Genomic DNA, 25,164 nt, shown 5'->3' on the forward strand with positions numbered 1-25,164 from the left:
ATACCTTAAGAACACTTTAGCACCCCTTGATGGATTGTTTCAAAACATCTGTAGCGCCATCTACTGCCCAGGTTGAATTAGAGTAGATTTGCACAGTCCAGGATATTTCACTTGTATCAGAGTTTATTATGATGTCAACATATCTTAATAAATGCTACACAAATACAGGTGCTTCTTAATAAATTTGAATGTCGAGGAAAAGTTTTCGGTAATTCAACTCAAATTGTGAAACTCGTGTATTAAATTTATTTGATGCACACAGACTGAAGTAGTTTAAGTCTTTGGTACTTTTAATTGTGATGATTTTGGCTCACATTAAAAAAACTAAACACCAATTCACTAGCTCAACAAATTAGAACACTTCATAAAACCTTAAAAAATATTGTTGTAGAATTGTTGGCCTTCCGGAAAGTACTGTATGTTAATTTACTGTATATGTACTCAATACTTGGTAGGGGCTCCTTTTGCTTTAATTACTGCCTCAATTCAGCGTGGTATGGAGGTGATCAGTTTTTGGCACTGCTGAGGTGGTATGGAAGCCCAGGTTTCTTTCACAGTGACCTTCAGCTCATCTGCATTTTTTGGTCTCTTGTTTCTCATCTTCCTCCTTACAATACACTATGGATTCTCTATGGTGTTCAGGTCTGGTGAGTTTGCTGGCCAGTCAAGCACACAGACACCATGGTCATTTAACCAACTTTTGGTGCTTTTGGCAGTGTGAGCAGGTGCCAGATCCTGCTGGAAAATGAAATCAGCATCTTCAAAAACCTGGTCAGCAGAAGGAAGCATGAAGCGCTCCAAGATATCTTGGTAAACGGGTGTAGTGACTTTGATTTTCAAAAAACACAGTGGACCAACACCAGCAGATGACATTGCACCCCAAATCACCACAGACTGTGGAAACCTGACACTGGACTTCAAGCAACTTGGGATATGAGCTTCTACACCCTTCCTTCAGAATCAAAACTTGCTCTCATCTGAAAAGAGGACTTTGGACCAATGGCAACAGTCCATTTCTTCTTCTCTTTAGCCCAGTATTCCACAAGAGGAATACCACAACTGTAGCCAAATTCTAAATTCTAAAAAAAAGCCAAAATAGGCTGCGATTCTCTCGGATGGTTTTGCATCTTTTTCTTCCACACTTTTTCATTCCACTCAACTTTCTGTTAACATGCTTGGATACAGCACTCTGTGAACAGCCAGTTTATTGGCAATTGATTTTTGTGACTTACACTCCTTGTGAAGGGTGTCAATGATTGTCAGAGACCATTTTGAAGGCTCAGGAAACCTTTGCAGGTGTTTTGAGTTGATTAGCTGATTGGCATGTCATCATATTCTAATTTGTTGAGATAGTGAATTGGTGGGTTTTTGTTAAATGTGAGCAAAATCATAAAAGAACCAAATACTTTGACTACTTCAGTCTGTGTGCATTGAATTTATTTAATACACGAGTTTCACAATTTGAGTTGAATTACTGAAATAAATGAACTTTTCCTCGACATTCTAATTTACTGAGAAGCACCTGTATGTCAAAACAGCACAATATATCCCAATGTCCTTCCTATTTTTTTAAGGTACTTTGAAATTTGTCAATGTGACATTAACCTTAAGTCCTCTCTTATTTGAGAGAAATCTAAAGCTGAAAACTTGTAAAAATGGTTATATAGCAATATACTTCCCTTCATTCTTTTTCTTGACTGTCTCCCTATTAAAATAGATGTAAGGTAATAATTAAGTTAGTTTCTGTCCTTATAGTGCTGTTTATGCTAGTGTGTAAGTGTGCAAGTTATCTTTCTTCTATTTCCTTGACTTAGTACCTTTTTTATTTAATTAAGCCATTGTGTACGTGCACCACCTGCTGCTCAGCAAGTCTCTCTCTCTCTCTCTCTCTCTCTCTCTCCTGGGAATGCAGGACTTCCTGTTGGCCTGGCAGATGGGCGGGAACCACAGCTGTGTGTCACTCTACAAATATCACTTCCCTGTGAGTTCACTTAAGAACTCTGGCTTACAACTCTTGAGGAACCGCACTCATTTTTCAATGGTTGATCACTTCTAGAAAGCAATTCAAGGTCCTGACCTATCTCTTTCAGTTTCTATGCAGTGGTAAGTGTCAGTCATTGTACTAGTGTTTTTTTTTTTATGTTTCTAACATTATATTTTATGTTTTTGCTTTTATGGTTTTATTGTCTTACAAGAACCTGCATAGCTAGTCTCACCTGTATTTGCAGGCAGCTGTCACATTCAGTCTTTTCATTATTAGTGAACAAAATATGGTTTTCTCAGTACAGCAGTGATTATAAAAATAACAGTTGATTATTTTTGTTGTGTTCTAGAGAGCCATGCTGTATATAGAGTTGATCAGACTGTGGGATGAGGCTGTGCGGGCAATAGACAGCCGGGACTGGCAGGGTGCTCTCACTAAACTCAACCAGATCACGGAGCACAACTGTCGCACTATGTTTGTGGTTGCTTCGACACACATTGCCCTAGGTCAAGTGGACTTGGCCATCAAGGTACAACAACAAGTTAGCAATTATGCATGTAAGAGATGATAGAAATGTGTCTGTAGCAATAAACCAATACGGTTATCATTGTCTTTGGTTGTTAAACGGTATTTTCAAGAGCTACAGCTTAGTTCAGGGGTTTTAAATCTTTTAGATTCCATAGTCCAAAAAAAAAAAAAAAAAGTTGTTTTTTTCAAATAAATTAAAATAAATAGAATTTATTAATTTCCACAGTTTTTCTACTACTCCCTTGTGGCCACTTGCTTGGTATATAATTTAGTTATTTCAAGGTAGCAATAAATTGAATCTGGAAATATGAACTGTAATGGTCATGTAATTATGTTTTTGTTGGATAAAAGTGTGAACATTTGGAAATGTCTTTGACACTGTCAAATTATGCATTTTAGGCTCTCGACCAGGTAATCGCAAAAGATTCGTGTCTTGCTGTGGGATTTTTTCAGAGGTCTGCTGTTCATATGATGGCGAACAGGTGAGGATACTATGTTTATATGCTATAGCTCTCTATGAACGGGCAGACTAGTCTGTCTGGTATGCCACAGCATGACATAACACAAACATCTTAAACATCGACCTCTTTTGTTTAAAGTTGATGTTCCGGACAGTTGCTTCACTTTGATCTGACACTGCCTCTTTGTTCTCTTGCTCTCTTCCTGCCATATTCTCTTTCCCTGTCTATCTGTGTCACTTTTTCCTATAACACCAGGCTGGAGGAGGCCTTGGGTGATTGTATATGGGCTCAGAAATACATGAGGGAAAATCCTGTTATTGACTACAAACAGCTGGGTCTTCGTTATAAAATGTACAGCTGGCAGGTCAGAACATGAGTATATTTCTCTCTGTATGTGCAAAAGAAGTTCAGACAAAACTAAAAGTATGATTGTTTGGGTTTATTGTACATTTTATTTGTTAACATTGTATTTTGAGTTGGGAAATGATTGACCTTTTCTATCTAGCCTTGAGTCAACGCTGCCATTAAACTTGAATGTTGGTGGAGTTCACCAGCTCAGCTAGCCATCACAAGGCCTCTTTGAGGGCTGAGGGAAAAAGCTCCATGGTTATGCAATGTTAAATGCCAGACTGAAAGATGATAAGAAATATCCAGCATTCTTCAGTTGTCAGGATAAGCTCATGTCTATTAGCTGAAAAATAGTCAATGACGTCTTCTGCATGCTAAATTTGCACCACTAGTCCATAGTTAGACATGAGGGATATGTACTATAGGTATGGTTCATGTGATTTTCTTGGAAGAATAATAGGGATACATCCTCATTACTCACTGGGTGATGGAGTGCAGGGTACTGTTCAAGGAAATGAGTCAATAGGGTAGGTCATAATTTTTTTTTTAGCTGCAATTATTTCAGTCTTTAGTGTTACATGATCCTTCGATAATCATTCTAATGTGCTCATTTGTTGATAAAGAAACATTCAAAATTATGACAGTTCAAAACCGTTATTATACTATTGATCTAATGTAATGAACAGGGTATGTAACTTTTTTTTGTTCAATCTTAGGTCCTTTATAACGCAGCTGCTGTCCACTCTAGACTGCAACAATGGGACAAAGCCAGAGAAATTTTGACGGCGGCCTCACAGGAGAGAGGAGCAGGTCGGAGCAACCTGATAGACACAGCTCTAGAGGCTATTTCTGTAAGACTTATGTGATTATTTTATTAACAAAATGCAAAGAAGGACACTGAAAAGGTTTTTTTTTTTTCATAGTGCAAGACTATGCGCTGCATTTTGATTGCCTTTTTACAGATAATGTATCACAGTGCAGTATATTTTAATGATTTCTGCAGCCTGTGCTTTAATCATGTCATGTGTCTGTCCATTTTATTCCCAGAGGAGAGAGGTTTTGGAGCCTCTCCTGGTTCCTGAGGGTGAAGTCTTCCGTCCCAGGAAACAGGAGGTAGACCAGCTTAAACCGAGGGACTTCTTGGGTGAAGCTAAGGTGAATCGCATGTTCACACTGTGCAGTTACTTTAAAAGCTACCCTGGGCTTCTGGTTGAGAATAGTTGTAAATCTGTTGAAAATATAGAAATATATGTATGTAAGAACTTAAAAGCTGCCCAAAATGAAATGCATCGGTTGGTTTGATTTTAGGTTTTTTTTTTTTTTTTTTTTAATATTTTAATCACATAAACACTATACACACCATAATTTAAGAAAGGTTTACTGACACTAAACTCTTCTTCTCTCAGGTCATCACTTCTTTGATTCCAAATGATGACTTCAGAGGCTTTGATCCTCTCAGGCCACAGGTGCAATTATTACCTGATACAACAACCTCCAAATTTTATCCTGCTTTTTTCACCATCTTTTGGTTTCTAACTAGACTGTACTAATTTTGAATGTTTCTGCAGAAACCCGGTTACTATGAGCCAAAGGTAGAAGATGGCCAGTAAGTATTTAATATTCAGTAAATATTAAGATAAGACAAGCTTAACGCACTGACATAATATATTGTACTAATTTTAAGCAAACTTTAAGCACAAAAAAAGCCCTTCTAATTAAGCTGAATATATTATTCCTGCATAGGGACTCTCGTTACATGATAATGAAGAGCGCACATGTGGCAAAAGGGGCAGGGGAGCTATCAGTGCCTGCAGGAGCAAAAGTGTTTTTGTACAGTGATGATGACCAGGACGGACTGGCAGTACTCATTTATGATGGAAAGGTGGGATACTCTTTCTTGACAATCACAAAAAAGCCCCCTGATATTCACAAAAGCCATTTAAGTGGCATCATCAGTGTGAAATGATATTAAACGGTTGACAGACTATAGAATAACAATTGGGATATTTCTTCTTTTTTTACTTTAAAAATGTCAGAGAGGTCTGGTTCCAAGTTTCCTGCTTGAACCGATGGGCAAGAAAAACAAGGGGAAAAACAAGCGAATTGTAAGTGTTCCTTTGTTTGTTTTTTAAATTCCTTGTATGACCTTTTTCATCTCCCACAGTGTTTTCTTTATGGTTTTTAATAGTGTCTTGTTATATGCCAAGTCTTACCCTTTTCTCTTAGATATGTTGAGCTTTATGAATGCAGACAGCTTTAAAAGCTTTTTTATTCTAGTTTTAAAATGTGCTTACACACTCTGCAAACCACAGAGATTTGGCAAAGACTGCGCTTTGCCTCAGCACACTTTGTCACTTTCAGTATCGTTGGAAGGAAAAGAAAAGCAATTCTGAATATAGAAATGGTTTAAAAGTTTATAGCCTTTTATTGCAACTTGTGCCTGAGATATGAAGATTAATTGAGCAAGAAAGAGGGTCTATATTTCCATACTTAGCATACTGTAGGATCAGTGACCTTGTTCTTCAGCCTCTGATGTTCAATATCTGAATTAAAGATGTTATAGGCAATAGCACACTGAGTGATTTTCTCTGTATATTCCTTTGAAGGAACTCGCCAATGGTATCCCACATCCACCAGCTCTATCTCCCCCAAATCGACCCCAAGGTCCATCTCAATGGTCATTAGGTACAGAAAGTAATTCACATTCAAAATGAAACTGTTTGTTAATGACTAAATGTATGTGTTTATTATTATTTTTAATTATTATAATTATTAAATATTATTATTACAAAAAAATTAAAGAAAATATCACAATCACTGAACTTTCTCTTTTTGAAAATGTGGTAGATGTCATTATTAAAAATGCAGTTGCATTGTTTAAATATAACACATGCTCCAACATGTTGTGTGAATCACTTATGTGCAGTTATCAATTCCTGTCCCTCCTTTAGCTGTTCTTAAAAATAAAAAGCAAAAATGATTTTACCAGTATTCAGTATTCCTTCTCTCTCCTGTAGAGTTGCACCCCTCGAATGCCGGCACTACCCACACAACTCCTCCTACAACCGGCAACTCCACCCGCATCCCTACACACAAGGTGAGTAACCAAATATACTTGAAAATGATTTAAAAAATGCAGACCTTGTGACAGAACACAGCAGTGATCCCTTTAACTCCAACATTTTATTTCACCCACACACAATCAGTTTTTCACATGAATTATGGTTGTAATTTTTCACCATTAATTAAAAACTTTGTCAAGTCACGTTTATTTATATAGGACTTTATACGATCGAGATTGTTTCAAATCAGCTGCACAGTATTAAACAGGGAAGAAACAGAATCAGTGATACCAACTTTATCAAATGTATGACGAATCCAAATTCTGCTTTAAAAGACAATAGTGTCATTATTCAGCTCAATTCAGTTACAATTTTGTTCAATAATCAATTATATTTAATATAATTAATATTATTTAATATAATTATAATTAATTTACAATTAAAAGAGAAGATGGCACACTTTGTAAAAGTGACTTTATAGTAGATGTTTTGATCAGAGTGGGTGCTCCCTCACTCTCTGAGCCTGCTTCTGTCTCATCTTCAATGGAAGTAGGGGAGAGTGGGGTAAGTTGAGCCAGTGGGTAAGTTGACCCACCCCCTGCATCTTGGCAACTGTACATTTTAATTGTCATGTGACCATGTATTTTGAAACCACCCATTATTTCTGCCAGACTATGAAAATGAGAAACACATTGGGGGAATGGAAGGCACCACAGCCATAGCCAGGGTTTGAAGATTAGTGAGGTCTGGGTGGGAATTGTGTTATAATAACCACACTCGTTATATACAATAGACACTTTAAAAGAGACGGATACGTAGATGTTTGTGAACTGTTTTCTCTGTTTTGGAGGAATGAACATTGTTAAATTATCACATTGCACCATTACTTTAAGTTAGGGGTATGTCATTTTATCAGTTGTTTATTATTCATTCGGCAATACATAAGCCTATTACTGTTATAGAGATTGCTATGAAAACAAACAAATAAATAAAGATATCTTTCCATCTGTAGTCACTAATGGTCAACGAACTCTCTGCTTTTAGGAAGCCTACCACTTTGGTGGTCAATATATTGTTTCAGAAATGCAAACAATTAAATATTGAAATTTAAACTTCATTCGGTTGGTTTTATGTTGTTAAAGTTAACTTCAAGAAAATACATTTGACTGTCTGTAAAAGGAAATTATTAAATTTGTTTTTTAAATTATTATTTATTTCACATCAGTTTGAATCAGATTCGGTCAGGTTCTCATTTTATACTCAGATGGTGCATCTTACCCACTGACTTCACTCGGGTCAACTTACCTCAAACCGGGGGCAAACTGAGCCATGGGAACAGAAGGCTGAGTCATTACCGCCAAAAACAAACAAACTACCAAATAATTTACTAATTCAGCGGATCAATCACTGACTAATGTGGATTGTAATTCATCTACCTGGTAATTCAATGTCCTTCGGGAACTGTGGTCTCTCCAGAGAGTGGCACACAGATTGTGAGTGATGCTGCGGAGCGGATGAGTGGAATCAGCAGCTCTTCAGCGGAGCGGGAACAGCTTTGAGCTGAGGTGATGGGGGGATTGGTGAGAGGGGCATCTCAGGCGATGAGGGCATGGGGAAGTGGCTCTAGCAACCCGGTCACCCCCCGTGCACAGCCCTGCTTTCAACACAGGTTGAAAGACCAGGTCTTTTAAAAAGTGCTGCCCCCATTAAATATTTGGTTACATCCTCTGTGCTTTTTTTCTTATTTTATCCAATTCGTCAAGCCTGAAAGATTTCTGACAGTATCATGTACTGTAGATGGAAATAGAAGCAGAGCATGATTAATGCAGAGGCCGTCATGGTTCATCTTTTGTGTGAGATGAGATCTTTTGAATGAGTTTTGTGACTCAGACATGAGGTGGAGTGAAATGTTGAGGCAGCAGGCCTTTGATTTGGCCTGATTCAGTCAGAAATACACCCAAGGGAGCGAAAGAAAAACTGATAGAATTTGAAAAGGGGACTTTTTGAGGCCACTGTCTGGCAGAGAAACCTGATTGCCTTGTGACAATACTTATATCTAAATGCAAATACCTAGTGTGCATGATATAACTTTATAATGGGGGAAAGGGGTATTTGAAATTGGGTAAAAATATTATTTTCCTTTTCCTTTCTTTTTTTCTTTTTTTAAGTTCTTGTATTGTGACTTCAAATTCACCTGGTTTATACTTCCAGTGAACTGATCACATGTAACTTTTCTCAGCCATAACCTCCACCCCCATTTCTCAGGCCCAAACTTCACCTCAGGAGCCTGGATCAGCCGTAGTCAAGGTACACTATACATACACCATTGCTCTGAGAGTCCCTTTAGAAACTTCTTTCAGGGATCTGCAAGACAAAATTGCTCAGAAATTAGGACAGCCTGCAATGAACGTTCGCCTCAGGTAATATCGCAGACTTGCAGTCTGGTTGACCTGTTTATAGTTGCCATAAATTCCCAGCATTAAAGTATGTTAGAACTCTGGTTACATTTTCCCTTTGGACAAACCGCCACACCAACCTTAACACATGCTACTACTGTATTTCCTCTCGCAGACACAGAAGGAATGACACCAGAGCACTAACTCCATTAAATGGTGATGATAGACTGGATAGCATGGAGGGTGTGGCTGAATACGGACGTGCCCAAATTTGGTGTCAGGTAAACTAATTGCCATTTTTGACTGAAAGCTCTCAATGGCTTGCAAAACGTTTGGTTAGATTGTCTAGCTCAAAATTTATGCCAGTGGTTGAGTTAGTGTTACAGGTCTGTATGCCCCTACAGAAAAGTGCTCTGAAAGTACCACAATGTCTGAGAGACAAAAAAAAAAAGCACTTTGAACTTTGTTATATTATTAAATGTTGAACAAATTTAAAAAAAAAATTATATTTGCCAACTTCCTGCTTTTATCCATCTTGTCTAAAGAATGAGGACCCTCTGGTGAACAGGACTATTCTCTATCAGATGGTGGCACTGTATGACTACAATGCACAAGGCCCAGAGGATTTGGAATTCAGTGAAGGTGACACAATTGACATTCTCAGTGAAGGTACATAAACACAGGGGTATCTTTTTGTTATTCATTTTGTTATTAATGTTACACAAATATGATGGGCTATAAGAAAAGTTTTTTTTTTTTTCATTTTGCAGTGAATGATGAATGGTTAGAAGGGCATGTTGCTGGAAGTATCGGTATCTTCCCTCGAAGTTTTGCTCATCATGATACAGACAGCATCAGTTGGGCATCGACAGACTGACACTCTAAACCTCTAAACATCTACAGTGACTGTACTAGCCTTGAGTGAATAAGAACATTTCCATGGACATCGGCAGTCTTGAGGGGTCCATCGGTTAAAAAAAATTCCGCATGCCAATATGTGACTTCACCTATCTGCTGTTTCAATGAACATACACAATATCTTTTGAGCATAACTTTTGAAAGATGAAATCAAAATAATTCCACCCCTCCATATTGTTTTTTTTTTCCAGTTCCAAAGGTGTTTAAAAATTATTTTCCATAATCACATTTTCCTTGATATATTTTTCAATTTACCTAAAGAGATTACAGCTATCTTTAATGATTTTAACTGGAAAACAATATAATTTGGGATGTCTAAAATATATTTTGTATATTGGTACTTGAACATCTGAATTCTATGTACATTAGGTGCTGACTTGGAAACTCCTGGCTCACTTTACAGAGTGAATTCATTGAAAATTAATAGAAAAGGGAGAATTTCAGCTTTAGTTTACATCATTGCATACCAGCTCTTCTTAACCTGCAGCTAACATGCTTATCAATCATATAGAAACTAAGGATGATTTAACTTGCATCATACCCATACAACACACACCGCTGGCAGATTTTATTTCCAACTTGGGCAGATGTCATAAAATGGCTTTTAAATCACCCTTGTCCTGTAGTGAGAGCTGAACACACCTCAGCGAGGTATCCGTAATGCAGTGTTTAATGGCGAGGTGTGCTCTTTCAGACTGGGGCATGGCACTGCAGCATACAATCTCTCTGCTCTTTTATATTGCTGTAATTATGTGGTTGGCAGAGCCCAGCATGATGCACATTTCCCACAATTCCCATTGAACATTATGCTATTAATCAAAGCCGTACCGCATTCTGATCCAACGTTTACCGATCAGTTCTTCCCCTCTTACCTTCTGTCCCTGGTTTTATTTGTTAAAGAGTAAAATTTTGTGTTGTGTTTATGAGCTGTTGTAAATGGTGTTGTATAACTGTCGGGGAGTTAAACAGTTTAACATGTTTCAGCGTCGAAACAACCTTCTTTCATTTTTTTAGGAGATGTAAGTGAATGTATTTGTGTAGCACAGCCAATGGCTGCAATTTAATGGCCTTGACTGCACAACCCATCATAAAAGTTAGTTGTTTATTCAGTACATGACTTGCTCTGTACTCAAAAGATAATGTGGGACTCTTTTTCCAGAAAGCAGAGCTGCTGCAGGGGGGAATCTGGAGTCTCAATTTTAAGCCAAGAGAACAGAAATTACTCAAATTAGGTTAAACCAACCCAACCACACAGCTTTATTAAATCTCTCTCACAAATACACATACACGTAGGGAGAAAGAAAGGACAAGGGAAGATATTTGGTATTTCGACATTTGTGTGTTGTGTCTTTGGTATTACTGAGTCATTTATGCGTGTATTCACTTCTACAGTGCATAAAGATCAATGAGCATCTCCATTGTCTCATTTAGGCCTATTAATTGTTCATTAATTTCTGCCACCATGCGCTGATGCCAGGAGCAGTAATTGCAAATTAGCAATGAATTTGACTCTTTTGCTGCAATGTCACCATCTTAAAGGGTTGTAAATCAGTGGGTTGGACACCCGAAAGGACGAAGAAAGTTCAGCTGAGAGGGTATATAAATCCTTAGTCTCATTATCATTTTTAATTTACGGTTTTAAATCAGTCATTTAACTACTGAGAGCTACATTTTAATTTATTTTAATGTTTAGTACTTGCTCACATTTATTGTATTATGATGCACTCTGTTTAGTTTAAATTGTATTATTGATACTTTTTATTATTTTATTTAGCACCAACGTATACAGTTACTTTGGCAAAACAAATGCAATTTGTTGCCCACTTCATTAAAACTTGATTGGGTCAATGCAGATACACTTGAGGTTGTTACACATACAAGTAAAGTTAAATACAGCCTTAAAGGCAGCAACAGTCTGTCCATATGAGTTTATTAAAAGCCCTCAGTGAGGCTATTGGTGTATAGGTTGTGGATATCTGCTGACAGGCCTTTCTAATTCCTCTTTATGAGCTTAGAGGATGACACGTGTGTTTTAACTGAGATTCCTTAGCAGCTGAAATCAGTGGCGGCTCCAGACAATTTTGATTGTGGGGGCAATGGGGGGTCCTGGTCATTTCAAGGGGGGTCTCATGAAAACCAACAAAAAATACAGTGCACACGACTATTAACTGCATATTACTGCTACTAAACAACAAAAACAACACAGCATATCAACTACTTTGTTTATAATGAATTAATCAATTGCAGTTTGCAGACAATATGCTCAAACTTTAAAGGGTTGGACCTAATCAATAAGTCCACCTTAAATATTTGCAATGTAAACAAATGACAGGCTACATTTGTTATTCATATCCTTCACACTGCACTTTGATGTCATGTATACTATGCATTTTTTATTGCCATTGATATTTTTACATTTATTTCCAGAGAGATATTGAGTTTACAGGCTAATGTGGTCTTGCTGTTGTAAACACTGTTGCTATTGTAGAAAAAAAAAAAATATTTGCGTCACATTTAAAATATAATTATATTTTAATTCATTTCTGAATAGTTTTTATTTTTATAATGATAATTCAGAGAATGAGAAAATCTGAATAAGCCTTACCAGTGTTGTGATAATTATTTTTAAGGCACTCTATTCTACACACAGCAACATATCTGCATGTTCTCACATCACATCGTTCTTGTAAAATAATAATAAGTAAATAAACATCAAAATCACTTCGCTGAGAATGAAACACCACTTACCAGCTGCCGCTGTGTTGAAAATATCCTTTTAGCAATTAAAAAATGCGCGTCGGATTAGGTCGTCGTAAGGTGAAAGGTCATCATGTTGGTCATTTTATTTACGGCTAAATTATTATTAATAAATTGTACTAATATTATGATTGGGCGTGGGCAGACATTCACAAAAGGGAATGTTATTACAAAAAAAAAATCGAGGAAATTTTGCTTTGACAAAAGGGCACTTAAGGGGCAAAGGAGCAGGTGCTCAAGTGAACCGGTTCTTTCGGACAGTTCGATCAAATAAAACTAGTTGGAAAAAAAAACGGTTCACCGGTTCTTTTGCGCTCGATGTAATGTCATTCGCGACGACTGCCCTTCTTTCAAGCCTTCGATTTACCCGCGCTCATAACACTAGCACAGAATCAGTTCAGAATCAATCATCAAAAGAATCAGTTCAGACGAGCTGTGAGTCAGTCTGCTTCACACTGAATCACACATGCGCAGTATCATCAGCTCCTCGGTTCTCGAATCGGACGCGTCTGACAGAAACGATTCTCGTTCAGTGTAAGAATAAATGTAGAATAATTATTATTTATTATTATTCTGCGTAGTTTGAAGATATTTTTATTATATGTATCCCGGATATATATATATATATATATATATATATATATATATATATATATATATATATATATATATATATATATATATATATATATATAAAATCAGGAAGAGGGTGGGGGGTCAAATGGGGGGTCAAGGCGTTTTTTGGCAGGGTCTTGAGACCCCCCCAGGACCCCCCTTGGCGCCGCCGGTGGCTGAAATCCATAGTCTGGCCTAAAACCTTCCTGGTTGTCTTTTAAGCACATCAGATAGCTGACATAATAAGGGCAATTATTATTGTTCATACAAAACCATTCATAGACTGCCGTGAATGTGAAGTATGGATTATGCTGCTTTTCTCAGCAGATGCAGACAGTATCAGACAGCCTCTGTGAGAGCTGGCTTCTCATAACACCAACCTGATTTGAGCAGAGCTGGGTTTTAGATGTGATATTACTCTCTTTGCTCAGGCAGGCACAAGGGATTAAAAAGCTTCAGGTATAAATGGAGCACTCTCAAATGAAGCGCGCGCGCACACGCGTCCAAACAATGCCCTCGTTTTGTAAATTTGTTCAAAACAGCTTTCACTGACCTTTCTTAACTTAAAATAAGAAATCAGCGGAAAGACTGAAAAGTAATGGCCTTTAAAATTTTATCTGCACTGAGATGTTTCTTTTGAAAGGGTTCTAAAGGAAAATGCAATCATAATCAAGTTTGTTTTTCATTTTTCATCACTGAAAAATGCATTGAGGTCACTGCTATTCTGGATGTTTCTCTGCATTTAACAGCGCTCTGGAATTTGATTGGTCAGTTGACGCAGTGATAGGTAATATATTTTTGTTCTCAAAATTGGATGTTCCACTGTTGCCCAACATACTGGAGCGGATTGATGATAATAATGCATACATTTCTATTTTTCAACTAAATATTAAATGATGCAGCGCTCATCTTCCCAGCTAACACACACACACACGGATGTCGTTTCGACTGTTTCCCCGTGAGAAGTTCGCTATGCACTCTGGAAACTACTTATTTTTCAATTGATTTGCGTCAATAGCCCGGTGGGCCTTGAACACTAAAAATAGCTCACGCACAGGAAAGATGTGGTTTAGTTTGTTCAAATGCGTCCCTTAAAGTTGTTTGTTCCTAAGCAACGGAGGCGCCTCGCGCGTGCGTCATTTCCTCCCGTGCGCCCGTGTCGGTGTCTCACCACGGACTCAGTAGTAGCAACAAGAAATCCGAGCGAGCCACACTGACCACACGCGCTCCTCTTCACAAACTCAAAACGTTCGTGCTTGTGTTTTTTGTTTCTTTCTCGGTGCAGGACGCGTCTCACCACTCGTTTCTTCTCGGACAATGTGTTACCGAAAGGATTAAAGTCACTATTACGGACGTCAAATCCTCGCGGGACTTAATTCGGGTTTGTTGTTTGCCTTTGGAACAGTGTATTTCCCCCCACTATATATAGAAAGTGATTATTAAACAAATTTCACTAATAATCAAAAGTTTAAAAACTTTATTGCACTAGTTATTCTGCCGTTTTGCTGTATTAGTGTTGCTATTTTGAGCGAATGTAGACTTAACTCAGCACGGCTGGTCTCACCACGAGGTTAACGCACGAATCGCGGTGCATTTCTGTTTTCAGCTAGAAACAGTGACCGTGCTCTGTTCCTAATGCCTGATGTGAAATCCCCCTGTGGTTTTGAGGTGTCCGAGAATGAGCACGGATCTGGAGCGCGCGTCTCTAAAGTCGGGCGTGAACTCCCTTGGCTCCGGTGGCCGCGCGCTCTCCGTTAACGTCAAGAAGTTGCACAACGCGCTCAACGTGCTGCTCAACGACTTCGAAAGGGAGCAGTTCATTCACTGTCTCAACGTTTACCACGCCAAGCGCAATGTCTTTGATCTCGTGCAGACTCTCAAAGTCATTCTCAACACATCCAACAAGCGCCAACTATTACCCATGCTGCGTCTGGTTATACCCCGCTCGGACCAGCTGCTGTTCGACCAGTACACGTCGGAAGGGCTTTATCTGAAAACGGATCTTCTGGCAGCAAGTATCAATCATGAGTGCTCAGAAAACATCAGCAACACGAACGCGCATGCAGGAGCATCCTCGGTGCACTTTCTGCACGAATCTGAGCAGGCCGGTCCCAGTCACGGATCCGTGTGCGCGGCTCCTGTTTTCAGCACCACGGCTGAGGGGACAGCGTCAGCGCTGATAGAGGAAGCGCCTGATGAAATACGTCAAGTTACGCTGAAAAGGAGCAAGAGCCACGAAGGCCTGGGATTCAGCATACGGGGTGGATCAGAGCATGGGGTTGGCATTTATGTGTCGTTGGTGGAGCCGGGATCATCCGCTGAAAGAGAGGGGCTCAGAGTTGGAGACCAGATCATGAAAGTCAACAACATGGTGTTTGACCGAGTCACTCATGGAGAGGCAGTCAAGGTGGGGTGTGTGTGTGTGTGTGCACGTTTTCTGGCTGTTCTAATCATTTTATATATCTTATAATAAATATTTTGTGGATCTGTTGTGGATACTTCTAGAAGACCTATAGAAACTTTATAAAAGTGGCAAGTTTTCTGACAGGTCACTGCAAAAACTCTAAGACTGGGAATGAGTCTTTCAGTAAACCAAGAGAGTTGTTGATGCTCTAGCACTTGAGATTGTTGGTCTTTCGCAGGTTCTGACTGTACTGGTAATCATGGAGAAACTTTCTCAATAAAAACCAGATGGAAAATTTCACAGAAGTCATTTGCAATTATGGTGGAATATATTATCAAAGGCCTTCAAATATGAAATATCCGATATGAATGAACTTTACCACTTACATGGTTTATTTTCTATAAAGATTAAATAAAATGATCTATAAGAGCAGGTGTCCAAATGACATTCTAATAAATACAGTATCTACAAATGTACTTCCTTAAGGTACACATACTTCTGGTTGGGAATTGCTGCTCTAGAAGGATCTGTCAGTCTGGCAGTGCAAGGAACCCCAGTTGGTCTTTTAATTTTTATATTGTTGACTTTCCTTGTTTGTACCAAACAGCCCCATTTTCTACCCCCCTCCCTCCTGTAAAGTCCTTTACCAGTGTCACAGCCCTGCAGAAAATCTTTGGCCGGAGTCCCAGTCAGAGTTACTGGCTTTATCAGGGCTAAAATCAATCTCTTTTTCTTTTTGCCCACTTGATTACACATTACTGTGCACTAACTTTTGGCCTCAACTCCTGTCCACTGGCAGGGTATATAATCCATCTCCCTTGCTCTCTTCTCTTCACATGGTCCTAATCCTGGCCTTTTTTTTTATCACAATTGCTCTCATCTGTGTGTCCAAAGTGAATTTCAGGAAATTGGATAATTGACTCAAAACACCTCATTGGAGCTGGTGCTGGTGCTGGTCTCAGGCATTGTGAAGAGAATGGGAAGTACTGCTGTTTGATCAGCCGTAACGTCCAGTTAGACACATTCTGAAACTTGCCTGTGGTGGAATCTATTATCATCTCTGATTTTAGTTATAGATTTGAGAGTTAAATCATTGGTTACATAACATTCAATGCTTGTACAGTTTGCGAAAAAGAGCAGTGGAAAAAGAGCATTGACAGGCAGTCACCTCACTCTTACATTCCTATCCTCTTTACTCGCTCACTCTCTCTTTGAATATTTGTGTGGGCAGGTTTATTCAGTGTTTGTTTTTTTATTTTTCAAGCATGCATGTTAGACAGCTGAGGGAAGTGCAGCATTCTTACTCATGTCGCAGTCTTGTTTGCCTATTAGAATTGAATCCACAAACTAAAAAAAGCAAAGAGCAAGTAACAATGTAAGTCAAATCGTTACATGGAAGCTCAGTCCTGTATCAGCTACACTTGGCTTGGCAATATTTAGACAGTTTTTGCTTTCTGTCAGTCACACCAGCAGTATCATATATAGCTGTTTAATAACATTAATATTGTAGTTTATATTATAGAAGTTCAGGGCCTGACGCCTGTTTGTGAAGCTTTATTAAGTGGGTCAGTCTTTCTTGGTTGCAGCTTCCATATGGAGGGATTAAAAGTGATTGACCATGTTTACTCAAAGTGCCAGCCTGTAAGCATTTCTAAATAAAGACGGGTGAGGTGAGAATTGGCCATCTCACATTGCCTGTGAAGTTTACTATAAGGCAGAGGTGTGTACTGAGATTATCTGACAATATTGTATATGGAAGATGACATGGCCTTTAGCTTTAAGGCAAGCTTGTCCATGTTGCAGTTTCAGAATAATTCACTGGACTGACAAACAAAATGACCAAGCAGGATTGTCACATTAATACAAAATCATTTTTAACACAATAATAGACTACCATGGAAGCTTTTAGGCCTGGACAATTTCACAAAAAAAAAAAACATCACTTAAATGTTTTTGTGTAATCTGTTACAAAATATGTTTTGAGTTCTGTGAACTTATCAGGGTTTACAGTGTGTGTATATATATATATATATATATATATATATATATATATATATATATATATATATATATATATATATATATATATATATATATATTAAAATAATAAACTAAGAAATATTATTGTTGTATTAATCCTCTGTAAAATGAAAATAGTGTTAAAAAAAAGTATAATATATATAGTTTTAAAATGGACTATACCACTGCAAAATTATAATAATAATATTTATGGTCTCCACAGGGAAAATTTAAGTATTTTAGGTTTATAACTGTTTCTCATTAAAAGAGAAGATGGTTGGCACATGTTGCGTTCACAAATGCATGTTATATTGACTGAAATTCAAGAGTAGATACAGAGTTGTAGTTTTTGTGGAGCACCATTTTACATCATGAGCTTCTCTCATGTAAATGAACACTTCACTATGAAACACACAGCATATATATTTATTTTATTTGTCACAGCCTTTGCTATGTGATAATCATACTAAGCATCAGTCTACAAAATAAATAATTGGCTGTTTTTGTTGCAATTGTGTCTTTGTGGTCAAAATATCAATTCATTCATATGTAATAAGTGGCTACTGATTATTTTATAAACATAACTCTGGAAACAAAGCAGAAAATATAGAGAGTTGCACTTGAGGCTATTTTGTTTATTTGCGTAAGCTTTGAAACTTCCTTGATGACAAAAACCTTTTTAACTTGGTCAAATTCAGTTACTAGTAGCTCCTCTTCTCAATGTGACCATTGACTTGTTCTTTATTTGCTAATTGTTCTAGCCTGACAAGACTAATTTCTACATTGTAAATGTTGATCCTTCTGAATGGATTCTGGCTGTTATAGCTATATTCCAGCAGTGCGTCCAGTGTTATTGTTCCACGTTAATTGCCGTAGTTCCTGTTTGCATGCTGAGCTAATAGGGGTGTTGAGAGCCACTCCTATTGGGATTCCTGCTTTCATTTATTAATTGGATCCATTCTGCTTCCCATTAGGACCTGAATAATGCATAAAAGTGGTTAATTAATCATCAACTCTAACAGCTGACGACTTTGCCACATTCTTCATTAATAAATTTACAAACCTTAATGCACAGTTTGCCACACCACAGATTTTTCGCTTTCATCCTTCTCTCCAGTCTCTGAGGCAGAAGTCTCTAAACTCATCCATTCCAATTATCCTACTACTTGTCCGCTTGATCCTATTCCATCTCATCTCCTTCAAGTCATTTCTCCTGCTCTTGTACATGCAATCTCTCACATCTTTAACACATCACTTCTCACTGGTGTTTTTCCCTCAACATTTAAACAGGCTTGTATAACCCCACTTATTAAGAAACCAACTCTTAACCCAACCCTTTTAAAGAACTACAGACCAGTTTCCCTTCTACCTTTCATTGCAAAAACACTTTTCAACGAGTTGTGTTCAACCAAGTCTCTGCATTTCTCAAACAGAATAACCTCCTGGACAGCAACCAATCTGGCTTCAGAAGTGTCCATTCGACCGAGAATGCCTTGCTCTCAGTTGTTGAAGCCCTAAGACTGGCAAGAACAGCTTCCAGATCTTCTGTACTTATCTTGCTGGATCTGTCCATTGCTTTTGAGATGATGAACCACCAGATTCTCCTGTTAAGCCTTTTGGAAAATAGCATCTCAGGAACCGCACACCAGTGGTTTGAGTCTTACCTCTCAGATAGATCCTTGAAGGTATCTTGGAGAGGTGAGGTGTCCAAGTCGCAACATCTAGCTACTGGGGTGCCTCAGGGCTCATTTCTTGGACCTCTTCTCTTCTCTGTCTATATGGCATCACTAGGTTCTGTCATTCAGAAACATGGCTTTTTATATCACTGCTACAGTATGCTGATGACACTCAACTCTACCTCTCATTCCATCATGATGATCACATCTCAGCGTGTCTAACAGACATTACTTGTTGGATGACGAACCATCACCTCCAACTCAACCTGACTAAGACAGAACTGCTTGTGGTTTCAACAATCCCATCACTTTATCAACATTTCACAGTTTGGTTCAACAACCATAACTCCTTCAAAAACAGCTAGAATCCTTGGAGTTGTGATTGATGATGAGCTGAATTTCTCAGACCACATTGCTAAAACTGCCCAGTCCAGCAGATTTGCTTTATACAACATTTGGAAGATCAGGCCCTTTCTTTCAGAACATACAACACAACTCCTTGTTCAAGCTCTTGATCCGTCCAGGCTGGACTATGCAATGCTCTCTTGCAAGTCTTCCAGCCACTTCTATCAAACCTCTTAAATTAATCCAAAATGCCACTGCAAGATTAATCTTTAATGATCAGAAAAGAATGCATGTCACACCTCTGTTCATCAATTTGCACTGGCTACCTGTAGCTGCTCGCATTAAAATGTGAGGCATTAATGTTTGCCTACAAAACCAACACTGCACCCCTTTACCTAAATTCATTACTTCAGAGTTATGTGCCCTCTAGAAGCTTGCATTCTGCAATTGAAAGAAGCATTATTGTGTCTTCTCAAAGAGGCACAAAATCACACAGTAACTATTCCCTCCTGGTGGAATGACCTGCCCAACTCCATCCAAGCAGCTGACTCCTTATCCACCTTCAAGAAATGACTAAAAACACATGTGTTCCATCTTTATTTGACCCTCTAACCCCAGCACTTTCTATTCTATTTTAATTCTACTTTATCTATGTATCTTTTTTTATTATATATATATATATATATATATATATATATATATATATATATATATATATATATATATATATAAAAAAAATCACACTAGCTTTCTATTTTTATATATATATATCTATAAACCTTGCTATGTGTAGTGTGTTAGGCTAACTGAGACTTGTCATTTGCACTTACATATTGTTACTCTTTTGTTAGTTTTGATTTCTTCTATTGTCCTTATTTGTAAGTCGCTTTGGATAAAAGTGTTTGCTAAATGACTAAATGTAATTACGCAGACAGTGTTTAAGTCATAGAACAGACTTTTCACATACTCCAATTTAGCATGATTATGCTAAGGTCACTTCACACTGAGTCCAAAATCTTCATATGCTATTTTTTTTCACGATGGAGGAAAATTCCGGAGGCATTGTGTAAACGTGACTGACAAAACGTGAGGTCGCAGTTATTTTATGTGAGGCCGTATTTATTTTTTAATGACCTTTAGACTTTACATCACAGCCTAGCAAAAAAGTCACTCAAATCCTGTTTTAGTCATCCGAACCTTAATAACTAAAGCTTGATCATTGGTTTTAAAGTAATCTGCTGAATAACAGGGGATTTAACAAAGAAGTGCAGCAGGCAACTGTCTGAGTCTCACCCCATTGACCTTCCAGTCTTGAGTAATTATTCTCAATGACAAATTGTGCCATTAATGTAAATAATGGGGACACAGCTGCCTGTACTCCTCTGTATTTCAACTCTTATCTTGATGCCCTAAATTTATCTCTTTCTCTTTATTTCTTTCAGTAGAATTAGCAATAAGCACCGAGACCTCCCTTCATGCGAATAGCTAACCATTCAAAACCCCCAATCCAACTTCCGGCACACAGTAGATCAACCCCAAACACAGTGCACTCCATATCTGATGGCTCTGGAACAAACAGAGCTCAACGGCACTGTTATTTTCACCACCATGATGCACGTTGACCATTTTATAAGATATAGAGGCAAAGTCAGAGATAATGCTGTGGGGGGAGAGTTTGTGGTTATGTAAGTGTCAGAATAATGAAAAGCTGATTTGTTTTCCAACAACTGAGGATCATCAAAGACAGAATGGGTCAGTGAAAGATAAGATGGTTCAATTTATCAAAGCAAGAGAGATGTTTTTTTATCATAGCTTGGAGCAAGAGAGGGAGAGTGAGCGAAAATGAGAGTGGAGGGGCAGAGGAGAGTTATACACAGTCCATCTGCTGCACTGTCATGGAGATTTTAAAAGGCCAAATGGATGCTGAAGGAACCGATAAATGTAGAGTCAATTAGAGATCTCTTTTCCCCTCAGTTTTAGCTGAGGCTTCTAGAAAGAGACTAGTATAGAGTAGACCCACCATGATGTTGCTAAGTGCTTTTCCTTCTTGACAAAAACTCACAATGGACCTACTGCAAGTATGAATAAATAACATCTTTCTAATGCAAGAACAATAAAACTTGACATTGTTGTTATTCTAGATTATTCACCAACACAAATTTGTTTCATGATTCCACTGGAGAATGGGAAAGTCAAAGATGCTTGGTTGGAAACAACTGTAAAAAAAAATCCAAATTGAAAAACGTTCTTCTAAAAGATGTTAAAAAATGGTTTGAGCAAAATTATTTTAGCAGGTGGAATCGTGCCTTGCTGCTTGACATAATTATGTGGTTACTATTATTTAAATGATTATTGCCTGACTAGCTTAATTTGTTCTGCTGCTGCTGCTGTTGTTAGTGTTAGTTAGTCGTTGCATGCTTCATAGTTCATATTTTTACTCAATTAACATTTGTTGATCTCACTGTGTTTGAGATTTGTGTGTAAAATTATATGTGCAATCTCATTGCAACTCTGGGATTTAATATATTTACCTATCAGGATAATGTGTTTTTCTCTTTAATAGGCAAATAATACCTGTAGTGGGATTTTAAAATCAATCATAATGAAAGAACAAGGTTTGTAGCTTCTTACATTGCTAAGCAATCTTTATTTGTCCTTTATTTCACAAGTTTTTAAAATTTATTTATAAGAACAAAAATTTTCAGTAGCTTTTTTAGTTAGATCAATTTAGGTGTTTTAGTTTTATTTAAGTTAGGTCAACTTTTTGTTTGTGTGTTGAGATCACCGTAGGTCTTAGTCTGCACTGGTGGAATTTAACTTGTTCTTTATAGTTACCTTCTTGTAGAACATGAATGTTTGTAGAGTTTGTGGTCATAGATTGCCTGTTCATACATTCATCTTTTTTTATTTTATTTTTCTTGCTAGCATGTGTGCAATGTCTCTTCTTTTTCCTCCTGTTATCCCTGGAGAATGACTACATCTACTGCACTCATTTAAAATACAAATTCTACCGTTCACTCACTTTAAACCTCATGCTTCATTATTCTGTCATGCAATTTTAAATGTGTTTTGGCTAATCATTGGCAAATAGAAATGCATATTATTTCTTAAGTTGATGAATAATAATTATGTCTTGTCAATGATTGTGACTTTTTTTTTCTTTTTTTCTTTTTTTGAGTTAGACCACAAATTGCCAGGATTTTTTGAGCTGATGTCTACTATAGAAAATTATAAGCTACTTTTGGTATTGTTTAATAATTTTATTCACTACATACTTCCCATATTACCATTTGTGTTATGGCAGTGGAAAATAGTAATAATGCAAAAGGAGAACTTGTGTCCAAAAATGTGTTTGGTACTGTAAATGTTATTTATTTCATTGATGTTTTACAAAGTATAATTAAAACTGTGGGTGTTTTAGAATGGCCGAGTTGTTGTGAAGTGAAAGGCGTTTTGCTCTTTGTTTAAAGATCGATCTACCAGAACAGTTTTACATTCTGTGAAATGAAGCACTGCAACCAGCTTCTGATCAACCTGCTCTTCTGACACCTGCCTGTTTAAATTTATTACATTATTATTAATTTAGCTGATGCATATGTCAGAGGTCGCACGCCTCTGGGGTAAAGTGTCTTGCTCACAGTGGATTCAATCCCAGGTCTCTCACACCAAAGGCATGTGTCTTATCCACTGTGCCACTGTTTTGTACTCATGAGTTGGAAAAGTCGTCTACTATTGTTGCTACTATTGATCAATCACAGCATGCAGATGACTAATTCTAGGTATCAGAATGTTTGATTTCTGACCTTGGAAATAACATATACTTCATCTTGACTAAGTGCCTGACTGTGCATATTCTGCATTTACTGCACTGAATCATGTGAGTGAATCAGCAGTGAAGCACAACGATTTTTGTAAGATGAGAAGATTTGTTCGCGAGGATGCACAGTAGTGCTGTTTTTTTGTATTTTTATTGAGATTGAAATTAGTTTAAAGGTGCCATCTGTAATGTTTGGCAAAAAAAATCAAGCCATACTCCACATTCCATAACAGATGGGGGCAGTATGCCTCAATAAAGTGAATTGGTCTACTCTAGAGTAACAAACGAGAAACGGCATAGTCTCTATGCTCCGCCCCTACTTTCACAACAACACTACAGCCATAGCCGAAGCCTAACTGTGCGTTCACACCGCCGGCGTCGAGAGCGTCAAAAATCGCTCTTACTGCTCTGCTCACGCCGCTGCAGAAAGATTTGTGAGTGCTCAGATGCTCTAATGTAGATCGAATGCTTATTTTGTATTTAAAGCGGCCGCAAGGCAAACAAGCTTGTTGATCTCGTGCAGACTAACCACAAGGAGTTATAACCTCATTAAATATTGTTGTGGACGAAATATTAGGATCCTTTACTTAAAATGAACAATCTCAGACACCTTGGTCCACGTATCACTTTTAATTTATTTTTTATGTCCCTGTAGGCAAACAGGGACACATCATAGATTAATACAAACGCTAAACAGCAATAATCAACCTGTCCTTTATTCTGCTTGGAAACTAATGTGCCAACTCTCAAGCATTCACCGTGAGACACACGCAATTGACTCTTTTCACACGCTTTCACGCCACACATCAATTTTTTCACGCACAGAAAAACCACAAAGCAAAGAGGACACGGAGACCAACAGACTAGACAGAGCAGGTTAGTTATGATATAATAATAGGGCTGTGCAAAAAATCGAATGCGATTTTCATGCACCTCTCATCAGTAAAGACGCTCCTGTAATTAGAAGTATATCTCCAGCCTGTGCGTTCAGATCAGGGTTGCCAGGTTGCACAACAAATCCTGCCCAGTTGCTTCTTAAAACTAGTCCAAAACTAGCCCAATCGCGTTTCCGGGAGGTTCCCCGATAAAAATTGCTTCCCGGGGTTAAAATATACATTTTTGGGAAGGGTTTCCCTGGTAAAATTAGCATTTTAGGGGCTTAATATCACGTTATTGGTATTGTGATTGCTTCAAACCGCAGACATGAAAAACAACCGCAGACTTGGCAACACTGGTTCAGGTGGAGCGGCAGTTACTACACAGAGCCGTAGTCTACCGACAACTAACACAAAATCGCTTTCAAAATCGACAAAGAATCGCCTGCGATTTTAACATCGATTTTGTGTAGATTGTCAGTGAATTAAGGCTCTGTGTAGTAAATGCCAACCAGTGTTGCCAAGTCTGTGGTGGTTGTTTTTCATGTCTGCGGGTCGCAGCGACCCCAATACAAATAACGTGATCTTTAGCCCCTAAAATGTGAATTATACCGAGGCAACCCTGCTAAAAAACGTATATTTTAACCCCGGGAAGCAATGTTTTATTGGGGAACCTTCTGGAAGCGGGATTGGGCTAGTTTTGAGAAGCAACTGGGCAGGATTTGTTGTGAAAACGTGGCAGCCCTGATCTGAACACACGTGCTGGAGATATACTTCTTATTACAGGAGCGTCTTTACTGATGAGATGTACATGAGTAAAGACATGCACAGCCCTATATAATAAAATGGGTAACGTTAAGTTATAGCTAGCTAAATATCAAACGCAGCTACGGTTAGCCAACGCTAACATTAGCACGTTTATCGAACAGCCTTCGATACATTTCTATGTTATAACTTCC

The 25,164-nt window shown here is 38.0% G+C and overlaps 2 protein-coding genes across 2 annotated transcripts in view; both read left to right on the forward strand.

Moving 5' to 3' along the window:
• The first annotated feature begins 1,915 nt into the window (after positions 1-1,915).
• Positions 1,916-11,111, forward strand: LOC128009071 (NADPH oxidase activator 1-like). The gene is made up of 16 exons (XM_052592924.1): positions 1,916-2,103; positions 2,334-2,513; positions 2,912-2,994; positions 3,229-3,337; positions 4,038-4,172; positions 4,369-4,476; positions 4,728-4,787; positions 4,890-4,927; positions 5,065-5,203; positions 5,358-5,426; positions 5,928-6,006; positions 6,339-6,418; positions 8,649-8,803; positions 8,955-9,060; positions 9,325-9,448; positions 9,550-11,111. The coding sequence occupies exons 2-16, from the start codon at positions 2,340-2,342 to the stop codon at positions 9,654-9,656; spliced, it is 1,566 nt and encodes a 521-aa protein (XP_052448884.1). The 5' UTR covers positions 1,916-2,103; positions 2,334-2,339; the 3' UTR covers positions 9,657-11,111.
• Positions 11,112-14,233: 3,122 nt separating this feature from the next.
• The window catches only part of LOC128009087 (whirlin-like), a 51,901-nt gene continuing 40,970 nt past the window's right edge, over positions 14,234-25,164 (forward strand). The window contains exons 1-2 of the mRNA XM_052592925.1: positions 14,234-14,450; positions 14,676-15,476. Coding sequence (XP_052448885.1) covers positions 14,748-15,476 — 729 coding nt within the window. The 5' untranslated portion in view covers positions 14,234-14,450; positions 14,676-14,747. The remainder of the gene's footprint in view (positions 14,451-14,675; positions 15,477-25,164) is intronic.

This window comes from Carassius gibelio, chromosome A5 (assembly GCF_023724105.1).
Source record: "Carassius gibelio isolate Cgi1373 ecotype wild population from Czech Republic chromosome A5, carGib1.2-hapl.c, whole genome shotgun sequence".
In the NCBI taxonomy this organism is placed as follows: Eukaryota; Metazoa; Chordata; class Actinopteri; order Cypriniformes; family Cyprinidae; genus Carassius; species Carassius gibelio.